The 22,988-nt window shown below is 44.4% G+C and overlaps 1 protein-coding gene across 1 annotated transcript in view; it reads right to left on the reverse strand.

Annotated features, from left to right (window-relative positions):
- TNS3 (tensin 3) overlaps positions 1–22,988 on the reverse strand; it is a 504,601-nt gene that overhangs the window by 276,539 nt on the left and 205,074 nt on the right. The window contains exon 10 of the mRNA XM_082257842.1: positions 16,479–16,608. Coding sequence (XP_082113968.1) covers positions 16,479–16,608 — 130 coding nt within the window. The remainder of the gene's footprint in view (positions 1–16,478; positions 16,609–22,988) is intronic.

Consider the following 22,988-nt stretch of genomic DNA (forward strand, 5'->3'; position numbering starts at 1 on the left):
TGAAACCCCCCCAAGCATTTAATGAGAAGGGTGGTAATCATTTAGGCAAATAGAACTTTGCCATCAGGCCCAACAACAAGGGTCAACTTACCCAAATTCAGAGTGCTGCTACTAGAACTTGCAGCTGAAAGATGCAACCGCAGAAGATTGGACATCCATCTGATAGAACTTTAGAAAAGGATGACCCGAGACCCAGGTGGCAGCCTTGCACAGCTGAGCTACAGAGGCCTGATGCTAAAAAGCCCAGGAAATCCACTGACCTAGTGGAAAAGTAGCCTAAAAGTGCAGGAGAAGATTTTCGCTTGAGGGAGTAAACTCTAGTGATCAAATTTCTTATCCATCTTGTGATTGTGGTCTTGGAAGCAGAGCGTACTGAGTAAGGTCCTGAAAACAAGACAAACATTGAATCTGATGGCACCGACCATGTCCAGGCAATGAAAAGAAATGTATTTAAGATTCTTTGGAACAGGGCATAATGATGATAGGATTATGTCCTCAATAAAGTGGATGGTGATGTAAAGCGTTTTCTAAAATTTCTGGTCTGGAAGGATTTTCGAGATGGGAACATGTGGGGATTACTTCCTTGACGGCAACTGTACTCCGATGGAGTACTGAAATCTTATCAGCAGCTCTGTATGGACTACAACTTGGATGATAGTTGTTTTTTTCAGTATATACAATTAGGACATGCTTCTTAAACCCAAGGTCTGGGCCTGACTGTTCTCTTCCATAAAGTCCCTATTTTGGATAGTATAGTCCAAACACAAAGGGACTTATCGCTAGAGTTTATATGAAATTACTATCTGAACTGCATCTTAAATTTCCGATTCTATTTAGACAAAAAAAACAGATGGACATTGATGTGCCCCTAGGGAATATACAGTGGGCAAAATAATTTTTTTGATCCCCTATAGATTTTGTAAGTTTGCCCACTTACAAAGAAATGAAGGGTCTATATTTTTTTATCATAGGTGTATTTTAAATGGTAGAGATTAGAATATCAACCAAAAATCTAGAAAAAAAACACATAAAACAAATGCTGTAAAATAAGTTGCAGTTCAGTGAGTAAAATAAGTATTTGATTCACAAGCAAAACATGACTTAGTACTTGGTGTAGAAACCCTTATGACAAGCACAGAGGTAAGACGTTTCTTGTAGTTGGTTACCAGGTTTGCACACATCTCAGGAGGGATTTTTTTCCACTCTTTACAGATCTTCTCTAAATCCTTAAGGTTTCCTGGCTGTCTCTTGGCAACTCAAAGTTTCAGATCCCTTTATACATTTTCTATCGAATTAAGGTCTGGAGACTGACTAGGCCACTCCATGACCTAAATGTGCTTCTTCTTGAGCTCATTGTCATTGTTTGGGTTATTGTCATGCTGGAAGACCCATCCACGGCCTATCTTTAGTGTTCTGGCTGAGGAAAGAAAGTTCTCATCCAAGATTTTACAATACATGGCCCCATCCATTGGCCCCTCAAAGTCGGCCAGGACCTTTATCAGAGAAACAGCCCCAAAGCATAATTTTTCCACCTCTGTGCTTGACTGTAGGGATGGTGTTCTTAGGGTCATAGTCAGCATTTTTCTTTCTCCAAACATGGCAAGTCGAGTTAATGCCAAAGAGCTCAATTTTGGTCTCATGTGACCACAGCGCTTTCTCTTGAACCTTCTCTGAATCATTTAGATGTTCATTGGCATGAGTGTACATGTGCCCTCTTGAGAAGGGGGACTAGCTGTGTTTGGAGGAAGGAAAATGCTGACTATGACCCAAAGAACACCATCCCTACAGTCAAACACAGAGGTGGAAACACGCTTTGGGGCTGTTTCTCTGCTAAAGGTACAGACCGACTTTGCCGCATTTAGAGGCCAATGGATGGGGCCATATATTGTAAAATCTTGGATGAGAACCTTCTTCTCTCAGTCAGAACACTGAAGATGGGTCATGGATGGGTATTTCAGCCTGACAATGACCCAAAACATACCGTCAAGGAAACAGGAGTGGCTCATGAAGAAGCACATTAAGGTCATGGAGTGGCCAAACCAGTCTCCAGACCTTAACTCTAAATAACATTTATGAAGGAAGCTAAAACTTAGAGTTGCATAGTGAGAGCCAAGAAACCTTAAAAGGGATAACTCCATTTTGGTCGGGGGGAATAGTAAATAAAGAAAAAATAATATAGGGTATACAATTGCGACATAAGTTATATTGTAATTGAATGTTATTAAAAATTACCTTTCCTTTTCAATCTTCAGCCGCTGTATTTTCTGTAAAATGGCTACCTGGAGTTTTTCTGTACACAGAATGTGTACTGAACACACCCCAGAAACATAATTTCCTGCTTGTGTGAGTGGCCCACAAGTTTTCCCAGAAGTCTGCATAAGATACAAGTCAGATTTCAGGCACTCCCTGCAACAAAAATGTCATTCTCCCATACTCCCAATAGGAACACATCTAAAAGGGAGGCAGACCCAGCAGATTTCCTCATTAGTGCTCTGCAGCTGTACACCTGATTGATAATTATGAAACCACTCCCATTAGGCCCCTTTCACACAGGCGGACACAGATTCGCCAAAAAAACTGACAGGCAGATCTGAACGGTCACCCCATGCATCTCTATGGGGCATCGGATGTCAGCGGAGACATGTCCGCTGACATCCGATCCGTCAAATCTGGATGGATGGAAACCCCATTTTCCATCCGTCCAGCGGATCGGATGAGAACAGACAGACATAGAGATGCATGAGCTGTCATCCTCCTGAGAAAAAGGAGTCCGCCGACGGACTCCACAGTGTGAAAGGGCCCTTAGACCCACTCAACACAGGGGAACAAACGGTGATTTCTTTAGAATAACAAAAGGTGGGAATTTGCAACAACGTTTCTTATAATCCTTGCAATGTACATGGAGGTGAATGTTTTTTTTTCCCCCCCAACAAAAGTGGAGTTATGCTTAAGGTTAAAAAAAAAGAGTGGTAATGACAACATATTGAGATGTAGGAGATATCATATATTAGTGGATTGAGGGGAAATAAAAGAAAGAAAAGAAGGGAAAAACAATATTCCTTAAGCACAGTAACATCGATTTTTCTGATACATGTGAAACTGAGCAAGAAGCGTCCACTGTTAATGTTACGTTTTCTTTGTGTTACTCTAGGAAGCTTGTCTAGATTTATAGGTCATGTACATGGTTATGTATAACTTTTAGCCAGGGTATGCCCCAAGGCTATGTTTTGTATCACAAATCTAATTATTTCAATAAAAAGAATTTTCAAAAAAAATAAAAGGTAAAAAAGAGTCAACTAGGAACAAATGGAGCTCACCTATCAAAAAAAATACACCCTCAAGACGCAGGAGCCTCTTCAACAGCAGCCTGCAAAATGTTGTGTCCAAAAGAAGCATCCGCAGATGCAAATACATCCACCTTGTAAAACTTTGTGAATGTGTGCACAGACAACCAGGTGGCTGCCTTGAAACCTGGACAACTGACGCCAGATGATGGAAGGCCAAGGGGGCACTAAGCTCCCTCGTAGAATGTGCCCTAACAGGGAAAGGAGGAACCTGACCGTTGGTGGCCTGCACTATCGTCTGCCTGATCCATCTGGAAATGGTCAACAAGACCCATCCGTAAGGATAAACAAGGAATTTGATTTCCGAATCGACTTAGTCGCCGCCAGGTACACCCTTAATGCCCGAACCACATCCAGGGAATGTAAGGCAATCTCTTTAGAATGCTTAGGCTTAGGACACAAGGAAGGCAACACAATGTCTTCATTTAAGTGAAAACCCGAGATGACCTTAGGAAGGAACGACTGGCAAGGACGTAGCACCACTTTGTCCCTGTGAACCACCGGGTAAGGTGACCAACAGGACAACGCAGCCAACTCGGACACCCTGTGTGCAGAAGTGTGGCACAAAAAAGGCCACCTTCTGTGATAAAGTAAGCAGAGGAAGTTCCCGAATATTTTCAAAAGGTGGTTTTTGAAGAACCGACAATACCAAATTAAGGTCCCACGGAGGCACCGGGGACCTTACCGGAGGAGCCAGGTGGCGTACACCCTGTTAAAGCCAGCAACCGTAAAGCAGGATGGAAGATCAGTCCTTGAGACAAAAGATCTTCTCTGAGAGGGAGTCTCCAAGAGGGATCGGCAACCAGTCTTACTAGGCCTGCGTACCAAGACTGGCGAAGGCCAGTCAGGGGCCACCAGAATGACTGGAATCCCTTCTGCTTCGAATCTGTGCAGAAGTCTCAACAGAAGTTGTAATGGAGGAAAGACATACATTAGAAGATACCGACCCCAAGGTGCCACCAGAGCGTCCGAGGCGTCGGCCAGGGGATCCAGAGACCTTACCATAAGCCTCTGAACCTTTTGGTTGAGACAAGAGGCTAACAGGTCCACATCAGGAGTCCCCCACGGGAGAAACGTTGTTGAAACACCTTCGGGGTGTAGAGACCATTCGCCTCGATCCAGCGCCTGCTGACTGAGGTAGTCTGCCTGCCAACTTTCCACCCCTGGAATGTGAGCAGCATAGAGAGCGGGAACAAAGCGTTCCGCCCACCTTAAAATGCCAGCCACTTCTCTGGCCACCAGGGCACTTTCGGTGCCCCTTGGTGATTGACATATACCACAGCCATGGCGTTGTCCGATTGAATACTTACCCCATGCCCCCACAGACGATCTGTCCACAGGGACAGGCAAAGCCTGATCGCCCAAATCTCCAGGACATTGATTGGCAGACTAGGTTCCTTCTGAGTCCAAGCCCCTTGAGCCAGATCAGTGCCCAAGACACCTCCCGTGGTAACCACTGTCCAGTACAGGGGGAGAAAGGATTTTCAAAGTGCCGGGGAGCGGAGCCACCTATCAAGGACCCCCTCGTACCCCGGTTCAACAGGATCAGATTGTCTAGGTAATGTGGATTCTAGTCCCATTTGGCAAGAATCTCCTTTTGCAGAGGCATGGTATGGAACTGAGCAAACGGAAACCACCTCGAAGGTGGAGACCATCAAGCCCAGCACTTGCATGCAAGTCCTGAGAGATGACCGCCGGTTGGATAACAGAAGCCGAATCGCATGCTACAACTGGAAGAAACACCTGAGCTGAGACTGAATCCAAACTTTTGCAAGGTTCGCACAGTGATGTCCAAATTGTCTTTCAAGACAGTCGGGGACTCTGCGCGCAGAAGGAGATCGTCCAGTACCGCAATCCCCCTCTGCCTGAGCAAAGCCAACACCGGGGCCAAAACTTTTGCAAAAACCCAAGGAGCGGAGGCGAGACCAAAGGGTAACGCCACAAATTGATAGTGCTCCTCGCCCACGGCAAAGCGAAGAAAACGCTTGTGCCTGACATATTGGGATATGAAGGTAAGTGTCCTTGATATTGATAGAGGCCAGAAAATCCCCTTGATGAAGGGATGCCACTATCGTGTGAATGGACTCCATACAAAATTTCTGAACCTGCACAAAGTGGTTCAGGGCCTTGAGATCCAAGATTGGACGAACCTTGCCTTCCAAGTTGGAAGGGAAGAACCTTGCCAGAGGCAAGGACTGAAACTCAATCTTGTAATCAGACTGAATCAACTCGTGGACCCATTTGTCTTGAATGAAAGAGGTCCACAGGTCTGGAAAGAAGCGAAGACGTCCCCCCCACCCCAGGTACGGATGAGGGCGCCCCTTCAGGCAGAGGTGGACTTGTCTGCAGGACCAGCAGAACCCACTTTTGACTTAACAGACCAGGGTATCTTAGAACCTCCCGCAAAGTTACAGGCGGATTTTGATCCCTTGTCCTGCGATCCCATGGGTCAAAAGGGCCGTTTGTGAGCATAGAAAAAAGGACCTCGCTTGCGACGAGGCTCTTTGCTCTTGGTGACCTGTGGTAGCAGGGTACTCTTACCTCCCGTAAGACCTTTAATGATCTCTTCCATAGAAGCTCCAAACAGGCAGTTTCCTACAAAGGGGAGATCGGTCAGCACCTTTTTGGAAGCCTGGTCCGCAGACCATCATTTCAGCCAAATCATATGGTGAAGAGTCACAGCTGTCACAGACACTCTGCAGGCTAAAGGAGCCACATCCAGAGGCACCACAGATATACTGTAACCCCTGTACCAACTGATCCTCCAGCTCCGTCAGCTAAGGAGAATGCTGACCCCCTTCCAAATCCTGGTGCAGAAGCTTTGCCCATTCCATTAAGGTCTGGGAGACCAAGGTTAAAAAGTTATCAGACCAGAGACTTAGCTCTCTTGTCCACCGGGTCTTTAAAGGATGGAGAGTCCTCCACCGGCAGTAGCATTGTTTTTTTTAACCTGGAAACCTGAGAATCCACCACCGGCGAATCCACCACCGGCAGAACTGTTAGTTTCTTTAAAAGGGACTCTTCAAAAGGATACCTCCTAGCGAAATGCTTAGGTATCCCGATCATGCGTTTTGGGGAACCTCACTGACTTGCGACAATATTGTCAAAATAGACAGGAAAGGGGAATACCTTAGTCGCCTTGAATGGTCTGCGGGTACCAAATTGCACTGGTGCAGCATTAGCTTAGTCCTCCAACTTTAACGTTTCCCCGCACTGGTACAATCAGTGCCTCCACAAGCACCTTTTCATTCGTGGCTGTAGTGGAAGAGGATTCATCCTCACTGTCAGAGCACTCAGGGTGGGTGGACGCAAACCCAGTAGTGTGACGCGCGTCCGCTGGGGCCAAATCAACATCAGAATCTGAGGAGACAGAGGATGCAGGTAAAGGAGGGGACGCTTTTTGCTAGGCCTATGTTGAAGGGCCATATCAACTTTTGACACCAGTGACTGCAGGACTACGGTCATGGCTGCCAAGGCGGACTCAAACCCAGAGGGTCCAGCAGCTTCTGAGAGTGGGTCAGGTGGTGACACATGGTCCAGGGACTCCATGGTTAAGCCGGGGACCACCAGCCAAATCTGGGGGGGGGGGGGGAAATTGCTGTAAAAAAATTTCCCCACCACCGCTGCACCAGTGGCACCACAGGTCCCAGCGCACCAAAACGCGCTGCTATAGCAGAAAGAGGGAGCTTGCACACCCACAGGGACTCACCACCATAGACTCGGGAGGAACCAAGAGCGTCAAGCTGCCTGCCGTGCGGTGATCAGAGAGGAAGAGGAGACCCAGGCACTGCCACTAGAGGCCCAGCGCTGATTTACAGCTCTCCAGGCTACAAGAAAATAGCCGCCCCATTGATTTCAATGGGGAAATACCAAAACATGGTCCCCGAGCTACACAAACATGGCTGCCAATATCAATAGCAGCCATCCACAGCAAAATGGTGGCGCCATGGCGTGCCACCGTGACTCCCGGGACCCCCACAGAACCCTACGGTACATGCAGCCAGCAAGGGGGGATCTGGCAGGGACCCCCACCAGGACAGATTTCCCAGAAAAACGCTAACTGAGCAGCCGGCGGCGCGCTCCCTCCCCTCTCCAGCCCCATCACCACCTAACCCCCCAAACATGTAAATGGGGGAGAGAGGACTGAAGGGGTATAGTGAGGATGTTTGTGCAGGGGGGCCTCACTGGTGGGGGGGCACCATTTGTGAAGGAAGGACACATGGGGGGCTACCAACCTGGGGAGGGGCCTGCGTCCACCCAAGAATTCACCAGAGAGGGGACACTAACCACCACACCTTGGATTTGATTGTGCACCACTCTGGGCAGACCACCGCACCATCTTGGAATGGAGGAGCTGTGGGCCAGAGGTACGATGCGACACAGGTCGTGACCAGGGTCATGACCAGGGCTATGCAAGACATACAACGTGACGGCCAGCCGCCCTCCAGTGGGGCTATCTTGTGGTCGACCTAGCGCAGAGCTGCAGTCAGGTCGCGCTTGCCGGACTGGGAAGACCGTAAGGATCTAGGATATCCAGTGCGTCGCCCAGTCCAGCAGTTGATTGTAGTTCTCACTGGAACAGACTTGATTGCAGTTCTATAGCATGAAGTGGGAGTATACCTCCTAGGACTGCCCTAGGGGAGTGGTCGATTTCTTTCCGCCTAGTGTCCTACTCCTATGAGGAGCAGCATAACTCAAGGGTCAAAGAAGATATGGAGCTGAGTCCGTCAATGAACGAAAGAGAAATTTTATTTTTTTGTCAGAAGTAATTAAAAAAATGTTAAAAAAAAAAATGTTTTTTTACACAAAGTTGTCATTTAAATGATATATTTCTCAAACATGCCATGGGTATATGTGAAATTATACCAAAAAATACATTCTTCAGCTTTTGGCAGTCTAGCGGCGTACAGGACCCCAAAAACCAATCACCGCCATCAGGCTTTCTAAGGGCATAAATTGCTCATTTCACTTCCACACTACCGATCACAGTTTCGGAGGCCATGAAATGCCAAGATAGCACAAACCCCCCCAAATGACCCCTTTTCGGAAAGTAGACACACCCAAGCTATTTGCTGAGAGGCATGTTGAGTATTTTCAGGTCTCGCTTTTTGTCACAAAGTTTTGAAAATTTAAAAAGGAAAAGAAAAAATAAATTTTCCTCTTCTTTTTTCATTTTTCCCAAAAAATTGTGGCAACACATGAGATCTGCAAAATACTCGCCATGCCTCTTTGCAAATACCTTTAGGTGCCTACTTTCCGAAAAGGGGTCACGGGGGGGGGGGGGGGGGGGCAGTTGTGCTATCTTGACATTTCAGGGCCTTCAAAACTGGATACAAAAAATATCAACAAATAGATACCAAACACGACATGCTTTAAAATTGCGCATGCCGTGCAGCGGCGACAAACTACGTACATTTTTCAAAGCCTTTAAAGGTTACCACTTTAGATTTACAGAGGGGGTCTCCTGCTAGAATTACTGCCCTTGATCTGATTTTTGCAGTGATAAGTCACATGCATGGTGCAATTGCTGTTTACATATAACAGAAGACCAATGCTTGCGTTCACCTTTGTACGTGAGCATAGGGGGACAGGGGTGCTTTAATTTTTTTTTTTTTCATTATTATTTATTTAGCTTTTTCATTTTATTTTACACTGTCCCTTTCATTTTTTTTTTCACTTTTATTTTTTAATTAGCTGCTAGGATTGCTTTTACATGAAAGCTGACTGCCAGCTCAAAAATATGATACCATGATGATGCCTAACCCTGCAGACATCATTCCAGTATAACCACCCAAAGTCCTGCAACAAAACAGTATGTTGCTGGTGCTTGTTGAGGATTTATAGTGAAAAGTTATTTTTTTTTTTCATGCAGCCTGTGGGCTGAACAAAAAAAGAGAATCTAACAGATTCCCTTTATTCACATTGATCGATGTGGATTTAGAAATCTCTGGCAGAAAAAGTGTGCGGTATGCCCACCATTAGAATACCACCCTGCATCCACCCACTTTTAATGATGGGCATACATGCAATGTTCTTTTTTTTTTTTTTGTTCAGACCATGGGCTGAATGGAAAATAAGGAACCTAACAGATTCCTCCATTCAAATCGAACGATAAATATATGCCGAAGCATAGGGACGATTCGCCCTCTGTCCACCCCAGCCTCTATGCTTCGGCATATTTTTTTTTAACTGCGATGATAATCACCTCCTACAGCTCTGTAGTCACGGAGTTACATATTCTTCAAACAACTGAATGACCCAAACGCTCACTCCAATGGGAATAATGGGAATAATAGGCATGCTGCTCTCCTCAGATGGGGAGACTCCAAAGACTATAAATATAAAAAAGAAAGGAGGCGCAAGCACCTAATGCATTACACTTGGACACCTTTAAAATGTTTATTAAAATGCCAAAAACATTCTCACAAACATGAAGAGCAAAAATCGCACAGAATGAGTCCACCACAATGTGGAAAGGACATGTCATGCATGGATGGATAGTGATGGTTACTAAATGTAGTTTATGTTGTTGGCTGGCATGGATACTATTTGGCCCTGCCCAGCGTACACGGAGGAGGGGGAGGGATTTGTGCAAGCACATTTAGTATAAATTTGGGCCTGGAGAAGGATAGACCAGCTCTATGGGGAGCGTGCCTCCCAAAACGCATCCGCGGTCCTACTACAGGGGCACGTCCTTTCCACATTTGGCATTTTAATAAACATTTTAAAGGTGTCCAAGGGTAATGCACTAGGTACTTGCGCCTCCTTTATTTTCTATATTTACTGACTTACATATGCTAAAAGAAAACCCTGTTGCTGCAGCTGAATGGCGTACCTGCAAAGCATACAACAATTAACAATAAAACAGAAGAACAATAAAACAATAATACAGCCTTTTTTCTTTTTTTTGCAATCTGTGCCAAAAAGAAAGTAAAAAATATAAGGCAAAGCTTAGGGGCGATCCGCCCTCTGTCCACCCCAGCCCCTATGATTTGCCATATATGCTCCTTTTTTTAACTGTGGTGGTGAAATCCCCTCCTACAGCACTGGAGTCACCAATTTACGCATTGTGAGAGCAAACCCTGTTGCTGTCAGAATAAGATCAGTGCTGCAGCTGAATGGCGTACCTAGAAAGCAAACAATGGGTTACAAAACACAGAAACATTAAAACTAAAAACTAAATTACAGTATAGTATAAAATACAGTAAAATTATAGAATAAATAAAATTACAACTATTTTTGGCTTTTTTTGGGGGAGGGTTTAACTACAGAAAACTTTAAAATGTTCCAGGCTAGGGTCTCTTAAAATGAGATAGCCATCTAACATCTTTCGACACCCTGTGTGAATGAGTGCCCTAGATGGCACATGCAGTACCCTATACTAATAATCCACTGCTGTGTGATAGCAACGGAAACAGTTCTGGATACAGAGATCAGGTTGGCCAGGACAGGAGGGACAGAAATAGCGGTGACACCGCCTATATGCCCGAGATGATAAGGGGAGAGGAAAAATGGCGCTGCCTACTATAGATGTAAATAACAGATATAGTGTAGGAGAGGGATTCAACCAAACAATAAGTGTAGTCACAGTATTAAAAATCAGACACTAAATAATAAGCCCACAGTGGGAAATGACTTGGTAATCAATACTAGATATCAAGAACATATACACATCATAAAAAATATAAATAGATATATAATCTAATATTAGTGCAAATAGAATCTGTATAAAGTGACTGTGTGCCAAGTGCTGGTGAGGTGGTGGTGAAGGTCACCAGGTCATAGTTTCTCAGTATTACGTAGCTGGTGGATGGGTCTGAGGTGATGAAGAAGGCCTCTCTTACACCTCCAGCTCAGAAGCTCAGGTCCCCTGGTAGAGTGGACAGATGGCATGAGAATGCGTGTGGCACAAGTGCCGATGGTCTTCGCCACTAGTGAAGATGAGCAGGGCCTTCAAGCAGTAACATAAGTAGGCAGCAGACCACGACAGGATAGGCTGGCTGAGCAAAAGCAGATGACTGGCTGAACAGTAGGCAGGAATGAGCGGGTACTGGATAGTCAGCAGACAGGTGTGAGCAGGAACCGGCTTAACCCCAGACAGGTATAGGGCTGGCACCAGCTGGTCAGTAAACAGGGGTAGACAAGAACAGGTTGGCAGCTGGTAGGTACTCAAGGCGCAGACTGCAAGGCAGCAGATGCAGGAGCAGCGGAGTCAGGCATGCTGGGTCAGTAGCAAAACAGATCGAGTACAGACATAAGGACAGGACTGTGGTCAGGGTATAAGTAGAGGGCGGGAACAGATGATTGGAACAATGGCATCAGACCCAGGTAGAAGCGAAGATCGAGAACAAGCTGGGGTCAATGCAGGCAGAGTTCAAGGCCAGCCAGATTCGTAACTGGTAAACAGATGCAGATAAAAGGTCACAGGTCTCACAGGAACACTGTAGATAAGACAGAACTAAACCTGGGCAATGGCTCAGCAAAAATAGCGTGCCTGGCACCAACAGACAAAATAGTGGCAGAAATTTTGGCCCCTCTCTTTGCCCGCAGCCTTCTGGGACCTGTGACGTGCCTCAGAAGGCTGCGGGCAAAGAGAGGGGCCAAAATTTCTGCCGTCTGAGGCACGTCACAGGTCCCAGAAGGCTGCAGGACCATTCATAAAGCGCGGCTCGCGCATGTGCAGTGAAAAGCCAGCTGTGAAATTGCAGAAGGGGATGGTTGCAGGACAGCCATTAGATAGATAGATCTCAAACTTTCTATCTGCAGAATCTTTGAAAAAAGGTACATCTTTAATAGGTAAAATGAAACAGCAAGATAAACTATAGGAGGGTGGGGGGAATTAAAAATCCTGTCTGGAGTGATCCAATTGTCATAGACTGCACATTCTATCTGTTTATAAACAGAAAATGTTTTAAACGATTTTGCAGGTCTCTTTGTACCCAAAGGGACATGGAGAAACAGAGAAGAATCAAACTGCCCAATGCCAGCAGCCATGAGCTTTTCGAAGTGCAGATCATTGTTAGATCACCCAAAAGCATTGTATTTTGCATGACAAATATAAGGTAATTGAGCATTTGTGATAACTGGGGTTACCTTCCTGCCCAATAGCCACAACAGAAAGTGAGAGGAAATCCCTCTAAAGTGAGGAAATCACGTTGGAAAATGTTCCTTCTAGTCTTATTCTGGTCACAACCCAATATTTGGGGCTCTCGTTCACTAGCAATCAAAACCTGACAAGTTTCCTAATGCCTCTCCACTCAATCCAAAACTAAAAGAAAATGTTTGCCTTTAGTTGTATATTAACTAGCTGAATCAGGTTATGCATCTAGGGCAGTGGGGAAATTCCCAGATGGAAGTGACTATGGTCACAGTAGCCACTCATAAGCAGGCCTGCATTTCCCCTTTCAGCCAGTTATAATTCATACTGGGGAATTTATCAAAACTGGGGCAGCCAGAATCTATAGCAGTTGTGCATGGCAATTGACTGTCTATTTTTCATTTTCAAAGTTTGACTGGACAAGCTGAAGATAGAAGCTGATTGGTTACTGTGACGTTACTCACCGTCACTGGGAGTGAAAGACAGATACTAAATGGACACTGAGAATATGGTTTGGATTGCTTCAAATGGGTTCTGTGTACACTTATTATAATGTGTATTGTACTTCAATGTCAGAGACAGACAGTCTGTCAATGCCACACTTTTCCTATTGTCTGTGTATTGAGGTGTGATGTGTATTCTGTGAAGCCTGTCTGTCCCATTGTTAATGAACTCACATATTGTTTCTGTCCAGACGGCTAGATAATTCATTCAGGTTAATTTCTGTATACAATTTCATCTGCATATGATAATGTAATCAGGCAACCCCTGACCTGTGTGTGGTAATCTGATCAGGAGGGGAATGTTCATGCGGTATATAAACTGTGTGCGTTGTTCAATAAAGCAGAAGGTTACAGAACAAGCTAAGTTGTCGGCTAGCTTTGTATGGGGAGCGGCAGGAATATTTGATATCTATGTTCAAGACTGAAGGAAGCCGTATACCGACGGAAGCCCACAAACACAGTGTGGGTCATGGTTCTGTTACAGTTACTATGCAAAAATGCTCTAGATTTGATAAATAACCCCCCAAGAAATCTTTTGTGAGATCAAAGTAGGTCTTTTGAGGCTCCCTGAACAGTAAAATTGCAATGACAACCCTTAAACATGGTAGGAAATACTTGTACAATATTAGTGGTTAACTCTTTTAGGAAGTGTCCCGTTATGGCAGCTGATGGGTCCTAAGGGGAACAGCTCATGTTCCAACCTTTAAACAAGCGGTTTTTATTAACAGGAAAGACAGTGAAGGGGGAAGCAAAAGAGTTGGCTACACTGCTATCTTGTTTGTAAATCAATTGAAGCGTTGTTAGACCCACTTAAAACCTGTGTCTAAGGTTTTGGTGAGTTACAGTCTGAAAGGGGGTCATGGTATGGACTAGTGATCGACCGATATCGGTTTTTCATTGCCGATACTAATGTATTGGCCAATGCATATCGGTATCGGCTGATATTTTTGTACATTTAAAAAAAAATGTTTTTTTTTTATTTATTTTTTTTGACAGGTACTTTTGTGGAGGGATCTGGGGGTCTAAAAGACCCCCAAACCCCTCCTCTGCACTTAAAAGCATTCAAAACGCCAAGTTTGGCTGTTTTGAATGCTGTCATTTTTTAAAATCTGGCGCCAAACAGTACCTGGAAGTGATGTCACTCATGACATCACTTCAGGTTAATGCATGGAGAGCCAAATGCGGCTTTGATTGGGCCTTCGGTGGCCGTGCAGGCTTGTTGCCTGGGTCTACCGGTGGGACGGGAGACCCGGGTGTGCAACGGAAGGTGGCGGGAGGGCGGACGTCCCCTCCCGCTCCTTGTAATGATTTCTCAGCTGCATGGGTTGCCATTACAAGACAACCGACCGTCGGCTATGGACGCCAGTATTGGGGTGATGCCTCTAGCTGCAGGCATCACTCCGGTACATGCATTTCCCGAAATATTGGCAATATCGGTAACCTCCGGGGCCGATTTCGATATATCGGGAAAAGTGCATATCGGCCCTCGATATATCGGCTTTGCCGATAATCGGTCCATCCCTAGTATGGACACACGGAGGAGCACTGGTTTGATGCAACACTTTATATTTGCATGAAGTATGTGGGGCATGTTGCATAGGACATTCGAGCACTCAAATTTTGGACACGGATTGACTTTTATGTTAATGCATTTTAATAGTGGTGACATTATGTTGCTAATTTATTATTGAGGTTTTCACCAATTTTAAGGTTTTTATGTTGTTTGAAAAAGAACTGCCTATTATAAAGTTTATGTAATTTCTAAAGCTGGACATCTAGGGAAGTCAGGAGACAGGCTTGCAGCATCACAACTGTAATCAACATCTGACGTTAACGTAATCAACAAATGCAAATATATAAAAACTGCGCGCGCACCTTGTTATGGTGACAACTGGCATTCACCCCAGCACTTTACATCAATATTAAAATTGAATTAAATTACTATAAGGCTCTAGTTACACCTGCTTTTTAGTGTATTGTAGGTGTCCGGCCTTCTGATTCTTTGATGAAGTTTCAGCGGCCAAAATATTCTGTCCAAAAATGGTGTTTTCAGGCTTTTTGCCGATAAGGAAAAATGTGCCAATAAAAAAAAAAAAAGGTGCCGAAAACACTTTTCTCACGATTTTACTGTGCTTATGGTGTGGTTTTTATAGGTCATGTGACTCAAAAACGACATCAGAAACATTTATTGATGCATTCTTGCTGGGTTTTCAATGTATTTCAAGGGGAGGTATGTTTTTAGTGCAGTTATTTTACCTGACCAAAAAATGCAGCAAGCAAGATTTTTAACACCACAACAGAAGCGCAATAGACTAGTGGGAAGACATACATAGAATTTAAAGTGATGCATTTTCTTGAACTTTTCTAGCGATAAAGGTGCTGATAATGGCTGAAAAATGTATATTAATTTTAATTCATGATTTTAATTAAAAAGTCAAATATGTATATTTTTATATTATACAAATATATATTATATATATATATATATATATATATATATATATATATATATATATATATTTTTTTTTTTTTTTTTTTTTTTTATTTTTTAAAATGATCATTTTCCATTTTGGCCAAGTGAATCCTAAATTTCTGGTTTTGGTTTGGGCATCAAAATTTCCATTCTGTGCACCTCTAAAACACAGGAATGATTAGAAAATAATTATTTGTAAAATGCCTAAGACACTGTTAATGCATTTCGAAATGTAAACCCAGAAAGTTTACCATGGTGATCAAGTAACAGCAGCAAAAAGTAGGCATGGCTAAATAAAATGCTCCAATTCCCATTCAAATATTTCCTCATGCAGAAAATATATGTAATAGCCAACATTTCTCAAAGTACAAAGCTTATAAATTCCTCTTCACTGGATAACCACTCCAGCCTCCACCAAAATCACTATACAAGGTCACATTTTCAACATGTAGACAGAGCGTTCTGAATTGAATCTTTTTCAGACTCCTGCACAGTGCTCAGAATTAGTGCTATACAATTGCGCACAATTCTGCTGCTGTGAGGCTGACACTGTGTTAGACAAATAGGACCTAGAATACGGTGAAAAGAGAATGTCAATTCCTTTATTAGTGATTGAAAAAACAACCTCTAACTACTGGTTTCAGTGGAATAAAGTTGCATTGGTGTAGGTTGGGAGGATCCAGAGTCGTGAATAATCTGCTTAGAGCTGCTTGCTCCATCCTGGAATCCGCATGACAGCACAGCAGAGAAGGGATTTCTTGATTTCTTTCAGTATGGTGAGCAGGTGACACTGTCTACAATGGTGGATTAGTGTCACTGATGACCAGAGGAGGCCAGGAGAGGACTAAATGTGGATATCACAAAAGGCATTTACATTATTTTATTTTACATGTTGTTTTACCAGTTATGTATTTTCCTATACAGTATATATATATATACTGCTTAGCATTTTTAAGCTTGATTAGAATTGTGCTTTGAAGCTCCAAAATATAGGGCAGTTATTTTATATACATACAATTTAAATATTTGACAAATATTTTACATACTGATAAAATCCTCACCATTATTTGCATGATCCAAGTCTTCTTTCCCAAAATAAAGTCTCTGGCCATGAACAGCTCCTGTATGGAATTGCAGCCTGAAAACGATATCCTGGTTTTCAGTGTAATATGATTTATGGTAACATTTGATCTGCAAAAGAAGGACAACATAAGACATAAGTAAACTATAACTAATCAAACGAAGAAAAATAACACTCCCAATTCAATTTCAGTTAGCAATTTTTTGTTGAAATTTAGATAGTTATATGGAACTGACCCATAATGCCCTGCACAGCCTTTAACCATAGTTTGAGCCTCATAGCAGCCAAAAAAAGTAGGAGAGGGGGGGTAGAGGTTGAGGGCAGCCATCTTGTAAGCAAATGGGAGCTGGTGATCGCAACAGAAAAGGTAGGGTTTTTCTATAGGAACATATTAGTGTAGGTGATTTAGTGAATAGCACCAGGGCTGCTGATAGGGGGGGGGGACCACCAGTCCTCCTGTAGGGGACCCAGGCACACAGGGGGGCCCCAACGGCACAGGGAATCAGTGTAGTCAGGCAGAGGGGCAATTACAGACAGAAGCCCTGTTTTCTCTGCAGCAGCTGGAAGCCAGTTTCTACCACTCCTGCAAGTTTTCAGCTACTGCAGGGAGAAACACAGACAAAGGGCATCATTCCTCTAATTGCCTCTCCGACACCAATCCCCCTCCTGGAGTCAGTAGACTACCTCTGCAGTAGGGCACTCACTGCAACTACTGAAGTCAGTGCTAAACTTCTAGAAAAAAAAACTAGGCAACAGCTAGACAGTGGATTGGATTGGAGTCAGTGGACTACCTCTGCAGTAGGGCACTCACTGCAATTACTGCAGTCAGTGCAAAATTGCTAGAATCCTCTGCATGAGGCCCCAATAAAACACTGAAAATGTCCTGATCAATTCGACCACAATGAAGAAGATTCTCTTCTGTTCATAGACGTATTTTTCTGTATTTTTCGTTTTTTTGCAGTATGCTGCTCTTTCATATGATCAAAATAGTGATCTGGACTTGTCTTTTCGGCAGGAACCTCCTGTTGAATATCTTCTGTCAGCCATTGTTTTGCCTTTGCCAATACATCATCAGAAGAGAAAGCATTGTTCTTGTGTTGAGGATTCAAAAGACTTGCAAGCACATTTTTAATCTGTTCATGCTTCTCAAAACATATATCAACCAAAGCTCTTTGGCTTGACAGACCATCATTTGAAAGTTGGAGGGTGTTGTGTGCCGTGACACTGAGGTATGACATATCATCAAGCCTATTTCCTTTCCGCAGGTTGCAACACTGTCTCGAAGTAGCACAAGCATCACTCTGTCTTTGTCGATTCCCCAATCTTCAAGCATGTCTAGAAACATTTCTCTACTGTACTCAGTGTGGGATTCTTGCATCACTTTTGTATCCAACACCAATTGCCTTCCACTGTCAATGAAGTGGCATGTAAGCATCATTAGTGACTCGCCTGACTCTGTTTGTCCTGACCAGTAGTCAGTCATGAATGTGAGAGTTGCCAGCATTCTCTGGTTGCAGCATAGTCTTTACTTTGTCAACGACCTTTTGGTGAATCTTTTGCAGCATTTCTGTTCGATAATACTTTTCACTCTTCAGTGTGTAGCTTGGCTCAAGTATGGACATCAACCGCTTAAATCCTGAGTCAGACACCATTGTAAATGGCTGGTTATCAGTGACAATCATCTCTGTGATTACTCTGTCCAGCAGTTGGGATCTTCCATCTGAATCTAGACAGTGACACATGTCTGAAACATTTGTTTCTGAAACATATCTGTTATTATTGCCTGGGATAGTGGAGGAGGTATTTCAAAATCACATTGATATTCATTTGTTTTTTTCTGTGCTGCATGATATAATTCAATATGATGAACTCTTAGATGGGCCCAAAGATTTGACATATTTTTGTTTTTTGCAGTTACTGATCCTGTTCTTATGTTGTTTGTACATGTGTTGCACACTGCTGCTTTTCCTGGAGAAGGTTGAGACAAGAAATAGTCCCAGACCACACTTTACTTTTTCTCTCCTCATCCATCTCCATTTCTATTTGAAAGACACAAAAAAGATAAAAAAAAAAAAATGGCTTGCTGAAGTTGCTGGCACCCTGTTGTGGGTTGGTGGCTGATGCCTGGCAGTGTGGGTTGCTTGCTGGCACCCTGTTGTGGGTTGGTGGCTGACGCCTGGCAGTGTGGGTTGCTTGCTGGCACCCTGTTGTGGATTGGTGGCTGATGCCTGGCAGTGTGGGTGGCTTGCTTGCTGGCACCCTGTTGTGGGTCGGTGGCTCGCTTGCTGTCACCCTGTTGTGGGTCGGTGGCTGACGCCTGGCAGTGTGGGTGGCTTGCTTGCTGGCACCCTGTTGTGGGTTGGTGACGGACGCCTGGCAGTGTGGGTGGCTTGCCGAGTTGCTGGCACCCTTCTGGGCCGGTGGCTGATGCCTGGCAGTTTGGGTGGCTGGCTGGCACCCTGTTGTGGGTTGGTGGCTGACACCTGGCAGTGTGTGTTTCTCACTGGCACCCTGTTGTGGGTTGGTGGCTGACACCTGGCAGTGTGGGTGGCTTGCTTGCTGGCACCCTGTTGTGGGTGGCTGGCTGGCTGGCTTGCTGGAACACTGTGGTGGCAGGGTGACTGGCTTGGTGTCACCCTGTTGTGGGTGGCTGGCTTGCAGGAACACTGTGGTGGGTGGCTGGCTGGCTGGCTTGATGTCACCCTGTTGTGGGTGTCTGGCTTGCAGGAACACTGCGGTGGGTAGCTGGCTTGCTGGAACACTGCGGTGGGTGGCTGGCTTGCTGGAACACTGCGGTGGGTGGCTGGCTTGGGGTTACCCTGTTGTGTGGGTGGCTGGCTTGGTGTCACTCACTCACCCTGGCCTGTTGTGTGTGGCTGGCTTGCTGGAACACTGTGTGTGGTGCTTGTGGCTGGATGCTGGCACGGCTGGCACCCTGTTCGGTTGTTGGTCGGATGGCTGGCACCCTGTGGTGAGTGGTTGAGGCCAGGGCCTGTGGGTGGATGGTTGGCACCGTGACCAGACTGGACTGTACCTGGCTGAACACGAGGCTATCCGAGGCGTGGGAGGTGGTCTTAGGGGAGAGAATGTGTGCAGCGTGCGGTGATATGACGTCACGTATGGGCCACGCAGGCGTGGGAGGCAGAGCGTGTGCGCGCAACATACGCAATGACGTCACGAAAATATCGGCAATATCGGTAAATCATTAAGGTCGATTCGATATATTGGGGAAAGTGCATACCGGCCCTCGATATATCGGTGTTGCTGATAATCGGTCGATCTCTAGATTGTACACTGCACATGCACCACAAAAGAACAAAAATTTGCTGCCAAAAGATACTTCTAATGTTCATTCTACTGAAAAACTGTACTTGCTATCAATTTTTATTTACCAAGATTAGTTTCATTTATGGAATAACATCTGCCAGAAACACCTCACTAATGTTCATCTTTTATTCCCCTGGCTGTAGTTTTATTGTATTGCATTGCACGGTGTCTGTGTGTTCCATAACTAACCATATAATTGCAGTTTAGTTTGAGTAGTGGGTCTTTGTAGTTTCCACAAATGATGGTCACAATAGCACTACAGAATAGTAGCACTTAACAACAGTAGTCAAATTTTAAAACAAAGTATAGGCAATTAAGTGTTACCAACCTCAGTTATGGGTGAGTGGGTGGGTAAAAAATTGGGCAGTAGCACCAGATTTGACTAAGGGAAACAAAAAATGTGCCACCATGGCTTTTTGCACAGCCTTAAACAGCAGCACCAACAGCGAGGGTCAGTGTCTTGGCTTTTCCTTTAACAAATTAAAATTTGAGAAGAGTGTCAGGAGTCACAGGATGAGGACAATGAGGAAGGAATAGAAGTGACAGAGATGGTAACATCAACCATCAGACAGGAATCACCCTTGCTTTATCCTTAACAGCTGCCAGTTTTACCAAGTGTATAGTGAACAATTAATGCGATCCCTGCCTGGTTTGCCTTAACCAGGTGTCTGTGACATGGGTACCCTGCTGCTGATCGCATGGAATAACGAGAGGAATGCATTTTGTTTCATGATTGTGGAGGGCAGGAATGGCCTTCTGAGAACAATAATAAAATGATTAATAAATATAATTGGATTTTGCCTTACCGTAAAATCAATTTCTCTGAGTTCATTGATGAACGCAGTCTCTGATCTTTATATCAGTAGGGTTATACTGCCCCCTACAGGAGTAGGACACTAGGCAGAAAAAGTTCTGGCTACGCCTATGAGCAGTCCCAGGGGGTATACACTCTCTCCCTGCTATAGGATGTCAGTTTTGTATCACAGCAGTGTCAAAGAAAATAATACCAACCCAACTCAAATAGAGGGGCGAGTACTGCGTCTGTCAATGAACTCAGAGAAAAGGATTTTACGACAATATTTTAAGACAAAAATCCAATTTTCTCTATCGTTCTTTGACGGACGCAGTCTCTGATCTTCATATCAGTAGGGACGTCCCAAAGCAGTGCAATAAAAATGAGGCGTGGGAACAGCAGAAAAATAATTCCCCAAGGCTAAACCTTAGCCAACCAGGCAACATAGGACTCGTCAGAACAAGATGAGACCTACCTGAAAAAAAAACATTAAACACCCTCAAAGGGGGGGGGGGTGAAAACACCCTTAAACGGCAGCCTGCAAAACTTTGCGACCAAAAGAGGCATCAGCAGATGCCAGCACATCCACCTTGTAAAACTTTGTAAAAGTATGAACAGAAGACCAGGTAGCCGCCTTGCAAACCTGAAGCACAGATGCCTGATGGCGAAAATCCCAGAAGTACTAAGCGCCCGAGTAGAGTGCGCCTTGACAGGGAAAGGTGGAACCTGACCCTTAATTGAATAAGCCTGCACAACTGTCTGTCTGATCCACTTGGAAATAGTTGCAGCAGACGCAGGCAGCCCTTTCTTTGGGCCATCCGTGGGTACAAAGAGCAAATCTGACTTTTGAAAAGACTCAGTAGTCGCCAAGTACACCCTGAGTGCCTGAACCATATCCAAAGTATGTAATGCAATTTCCTTAAGACGTTTAGGCTTAGGACACAAAGAGGGTAACTTAATGTCCTCTTTTTTTTTTGGAAAAATCTTTTTTCTTCTTTTATTAATAGAAAACAAACTACAATACAAAACAAAACTTCAACAAACAAACAAAAAGAAATGGGCAATATGTAAGACCCCGTTCACACTGGGGCGACGCTACTTCCCGGGGCGACCTGTGAAGTCGCGGTGCGCTGCTCGCACCGCGACCTCGGAGCGGCCGGCACGGGCTTCATATCATTGAAGTCAATGCAGGTCGCTCCAGGTCGCCCCAAAGAAGCTCCGGACCCTTTTTCTAAGTCGGAGCGACTTGTGTCGCTCCTATTAGAACGGGTCCACAGCTTCTCTATGGAAAGCAACCTACGGCGACCTGTCAGGCGACCAGGTCGCCTGACAGGTCGCCCCAGTGTGAACGGCCTCTAACAGTGCAGCAACGCCAAAAAGGACCAATTATACAATTATATGATACATACATTAATGGGTCAAGTACAGACGAGCGAAAAAAAAAGAAAATATTGAAAAGAGCTGAGGAATGACATGAGAAAAAAAAAAAAAAAAAGAAGCCATCCATGAGCTCAAGTATCCAAGGATATATCTGAAGCTGTCGAAGGTTCCGCTAGCCACTTATACCATACTTTATCATATTTTTTCGGACATCGCCTGTGAGTGTATGCGTCTTCATATAGTGGTAGATTTTTATTTACAAGCGGTTTCCAGAAAGAAAGGGAGGGCGGAAAAGGTAGTTTCCACTGCATCGTAATAGATTTTCTGGCATAGAAAAGAAGAAGGCCAATCAAAGTGCGTTCCATTCCAGTCGGTGACAAGGGTTCAACCATTCCCAATATACAGGCCTCCATTGTAGGTCTAATGGAAAGAGACGTGACTAAATTAATTAAATCTAAAATCTCACTTTAGAAACAGACTATTTTCGGACAAGACCAAAAAACATGGGAGAAATCTCCCGGAGTGGTCCCACATCTCCAACAGTCAGAAGAATAGGAAGGATTTATTTTATGGAGTCTGTAAGGGGTAAAATAAGCCCTATGAACTATTTTAAATTGAACGAGGCGGTCTCGCAAGGAGACCAAGATCTTAAAGGGGAAATCCCAGATATCATCCCAATTCTCGTCATCAAGTTCCAGAATGTCCTGTTGCCAGCGAGATCGAAGTCCTGCTAGAGGGTGCAGGGACACAGAGATCAGACGGCAATAGAGACGGAAGGAGGGCTTAGCCCCGCACTCCAAGCAAAGCATCCCCTTTCAGGGTAGATTGTGAAATGTGACCTGGAGAGTGTGAAAACTGAGCTTTGAAGGCATGGGAGACTTGTAAATATTGAAATAAATAATACGTTGGAATGTTATAAGTGGAATTAAGATAGAAAAAAAGGACTAATGATTATTGTGACACTATTTGAGAGACTGTTTTTAGATCGTA

This window comes from Pelophylax lessonae (genome assembly GCF_965119305.1).
Source record: "Pelophylax lessonae genome assembly, chromosome: 5".
Lineage (NCBI taxonomy): Eukaryota > Metazoa > Chordata > Amphibia > Anura > Ranidae > Pelophylax > Pelophylax lessonae.